This window comes from Solanum tuberosum, unplaced genomic scaffold (assembly GCF_000226075.1).
Source record: "Solanum tuberosum cultivar DM 1-3 516 R44 unplaced genomic scaffold, SolTub_3.0 scf00625, whole genome shotgun sequence".
In the NCBI taxonomy this organism is placed as follows: domain Eukaryota; kingdom Viridiplantae; phylum Streptophyta; class Magnoliopsida; order Solanales; family Solanaceae; genus Solanum; species Solanum tuberosum.
In genome coordinates, this window is record NW_006239540.1 from 222,215 (window position 1) to 226,584 (window position 4,370).

Consider the following 4,370-nt stretch of genomic DNA (forward strand, 5'->3'; position numbering starts at 1 on the left):
GGATTTCCAGAATTTTTTCTAAACTAGAGCAATCCCGTAGATATATATACTTAAGAGAGTCAATGCAAAGACCCAGAAACCTCTTAAATTTTATACATAAAGTCAAGTTAAACCAAAGAGATTTTCAAAAAAATCATTGAGAATGATGAACCTCTTCAAAATTCATACAATTTGACAGATCTAAAGTCAACAAATTTGGCATCCCCGTGAAATCTGGTAACTGTTCTAGATTCATACATTTTGACAGAATCTAAGTGTCAAAGTTTGGCATCCGCATGAAACCTGGAAACTCTTTGAGCCCCTTGCTATAGGATAAGGACAAGTGTTCAACAACACAAAGCTGGGCTAGGCTCTGAGGCAAATGTTCAAAATTATTTCCAGTGAGATTCAACACTTTCAAAGAGAATAAGGATCCAATGTCTTTTGGAATTCCTCCGGCGATTAAATTGCTGTATCTGAGATCAAGTTGTTCCAATGAGAGAAATCCGGCATTCACCTGAGGGAACACGAAGAACAATCCATCTTCCAGGCCTACTTCTGAATTTTGTTTTTCAGAAGTCAAGTGTTTAATCTTGTTGAAGCGGACAATGGAAGAGGGAGGTCATGAAATGAGACACCACTGAGCAGCAAGCAGCTCCAAATTTTCTAAATCACCTATCTCTTCTGGCAAGCTTTCAAGTTTATAGAAATTCAACACATGTAGCTCCACCAAGCTTTTCAACAAGCCAATGCTGCTTGATAGTATGAGCTAGATACTGAACAGATGATGGTAGTTCCCTTATCCAGATTTTTGCATGATAATCTTTAACTCTGGCTTCACTGTTTCGAGGATTTCTGGAAATTTCTGTAAACTAGAACATAAAGATAGTTCCAGAGATTCCCTGCTAACAAATGGAAACCTTTTAAGGTTTTCACAAACATCCAAGAATAACTCAATGAGTTTTCTAGAACATCCTAGGGAATGGTGAACTTTTTTAAGATTACTACAACTTCGAAGATTCAAATACTCCAAATTTGGCATCCCCATGAAATCTGGTGTTCGCATCAGCCTTTTAGAGCCCCTGAGGTCTAGCTTTTGCAGAGATGGAAAATGTTGTTATTGAGAACACATAAAAACTGAGATAGGAAACTATTTCTTTTTGTATTTGCGGGAATCAAATGACCTTTGTGTCTAATTTACCCCCTTCGATGAAAAATGTACAACGGTGTTTGGATTACAAGAGTCAACACATTATTTTGTGTGAAATCAAAAATTGTTTTACATTATTGTTATATCAAAATTTAATGTTAATGTGTAATTATAACTAAAAGATAGAATACCTAAAATCCCTTAAACTTGACAGAAAGACAAACCTCGTTATAGTGATAGTGTTTGTGTGAAAATTTCATCAATGCTATAGTGAGGTGGTGTTGTTATATATGTCTACTGATATTTGATATTTAAATCTCGTTTAGGTGTTATAAACAAAAGTATGCAAGAAAATAGTTTATTGATTTTGTTTACCATAACAGGAATGTGTTGGAAGAAAAGGTGCTCGGCTAGATGTGGTCAAACCTCCCTGGAATATGAAAATTAAGGAGAAACTATGTCTTCTCACTATAGTGTTATCAGGAGGCTAATACTATATATTGCAGATGCTCTGGCTAAGTTTGGCGCTATCGAAGACTCTTTTTCAAGATGGACAAAGCCAACTTTAGAATAAGATCCAAGAAAGGAATATGCATGTTTCCAGGTCAGACTGGATATTCATAAGACACACTCATGTCAATAAAAAGTGTCTATGTGGTCAGTAGAATAGTTAATATGTCTAAATGACAGTTCATCTGCAATTTTCTTTTTGGGGGTCATCTGAAACAAATACAAATACTGATATATATATACACATATATGTTTGCTGAATAACGATAATACACAACAAAGGAAATTACAGGAAACAACAACTTAGGGAAATAAACTTGAAATCTAAAACTAGAAGTCTAGAAGGGGTTCAGAAGACAGAAGAAGGAGATGAGATTATTCAGAATCACAAATAACTTCCTTATCCTTTCCTACCCACGTTCTCACACTTCTATACTAATTCCATAACTAACTCTTGCCCTGCTCACATGACTTTCTTCCAGCCCAAAGGTAACTGTCCAACCTTTAAGGTGGAATTACACTTCTAGTACTCCGACGTGTTTGCTAATGCATAAATCATCACTTGCCGCATCCTCTTTATTATTCAAATTAACAGATGTATCAACTGATTTCACAACATTACTCCCCTCCTGAAAATCCACCTTATCCTCAAGGTTGAAGTCATCTATCTCAGTCTGGTCAGGACAATCTTGGAGCTGCAATGGTGTTACTTGTTGGATAGGCTCGCCCAAGCAACACTTAAGAACTGAAACGTGAAATACATGATGTATCTTGGCCTTGATGGGTAACTCCAATTTATATGCCACCTCTCCAATGAGCTTGATGACCTTGAAAGGACCAAAGTATCGTCTTCCAAGCTTGTGACCCCTTTCAGCCTCACAGAAAGTTGTCGATATGGTTTCAACTTCACAAAAACCCAGTCGCCCAATGCAAACACTAGCTCAGTAGGATGTTTATCTGCAAAATTCTTCATCCTTGTTTGTGCTTTGATCAAATTCCCTTTCAACAACTCCAGAACTGCGTCACGATGAATTAAGTAAGCCGCCACCAATTCACTAGAAGTGCTTCCCAATATATATCGAGTTACAGTGGGAGGTTCTTGCCCATACAATGCTTGAAATGGTGTCATTCCAGCAAATGTTGGTACGAAGTATTGTACCGCCCTAGGTAGCATTGTGACCCACTTGCTTGGATTATCAGCAACATAGCAATGGAGATATTGTTCAAGACATTTATTTAGAGCCTCAAGCTGTCCATCAGTTTGTGGATGATATGTAGTACTCATAACTAATGTCAAACCTTGCAAACGATTGATTTCCTGCCAAAAAGAATGGAGGAATCGTGGATTACGATCAATGACAATAGTGCGAGGAGGACCTTGAAGGCGAATTACACCCACTATAAATTCTTCCGCTACTAGTTGATTAGAGAAAGTGGAAGATAATGGAATGAAGTGACCATATTTGGTCAAACAATCTACAACTGTAAGGATAGTAGTCTTCCATTTGGAACTTGGAAGGCAAGTGATAAAATCCATTGCAATATCTTCAAAGACTTGATCCGGTATAGGGAGGGGCTGCAATAACCCGGCTGGATGCAAGTTTGTGGCTTTCATCTGTTGACATATCTGGCAGGTCATAACAAATGATTTCACATCCTTGCGCATTTGGCTCCCAAAAATTTGAGGCCAGTCTATGATATGTCCGTGCCACACCAGCATGCCCTCCGATGTTTGTGGCATGTAACTCAAACAGTAACTTATGTCGGAGTTGTGCATCTGATGGAATCACCAACCTACCTTTAAAAAATAACAATCCATCATATCCTTGAATTGGTAATCCCCGTGATTCTCGACACCTGTTTGTAAAGCTTGCTGAATAGCCAATAATTCTGGATGAGATCGATTCAATGATTTCAACTCTTGTTCGAGATTAAAGGTCCTGACATAAATGGCCACAAGAGATGCATTTGAATTGCAAGAGAGGGCATCAGTAGCTAAATTTTGTTTTCTAGGTCTGTATATGATATGAAAATCATAACCTACTAGTTTAGTGAGCCATTTTTGTTGCTCAGGAGTTTGGATGGTTTGATTAGTGAGGTTCTTCAAGGACTGCTGATCAGTTAGTATCGTAAATCTCGTGCCAAGAAGGCATTGCCTCCATTTACTCACAACTTGTGTAATAGCAAACATCTCACGATGATATGTTGAAGCTTGCTGCATCCTTGTGCTCAATTTCTGACTAAAATATTCAATGGGGTGCCCTTTTTGAGACAGAATAGCACCAATTCCTTTCCCTGATTGAAATCTAGCAAGGCCAATACAGGGGTGGAACCCAATTTTGCCTTTAAAGTTTCAAAATCTATTTGAGCTTCTGGTGTCCATCGGTAAACCTCTTTCTTTAGAAAATCAGTGAGTGAACTTTCTATGGAAGCATAATGGTAGATAAACCGTCGGTAGTAACCTGCAAGGCCGAGAAAACTGCGCACTTCCTTCACTGTACGAGGTGGTGCCCATCGCTAGATGGATTCCACTTTTCCAGGGTCAACAGATAGGCCTTGAGACGAGATAATATGTCCCAGGTAGTCAACTGATTTTTGTCCAAATAAGCATTTAGATTGTTTGGCCACCAACTGATGTTGACGCAATAATTAAAGAACTGAGACTAAATGCTCCAAGTGATCAGCCCAAGTAGGACTATATATCAAAATATCATCAAAGAAAACCAGGACA

At 38.3% G+C, this 4,370-nt stretch overlaps 1 protein-coding gene across 1 annotated transcript; it reads right to left on the reverse strand.

The window, feature by feature from the left end:
• Positions 1–250: 250 nt before the first annotated feature.
• On the reverse strand, positions 251–4,154 carry LOC107058744 (uncharacterized). Its single transcript, XM_015304832.1, has 6 exons — positions 4,102–4,154; positions 3,438–3,945; positions 2,478–3,254; positions 2,206–2,334; positions 696–851; positions 251–496 (listed from the first exon to the last, which is right to left on the reverse strand). The coding sequence occupies exons 1-6, from the start codon at positions 4,152–4,154 to the stop codon at positions 251–253; spliced, it is 1,869 nt and encodes a 622-aa protein (XP_015160318.1).
• Positions 4,155–4,370: the final 216 nt, after the last annotated feature.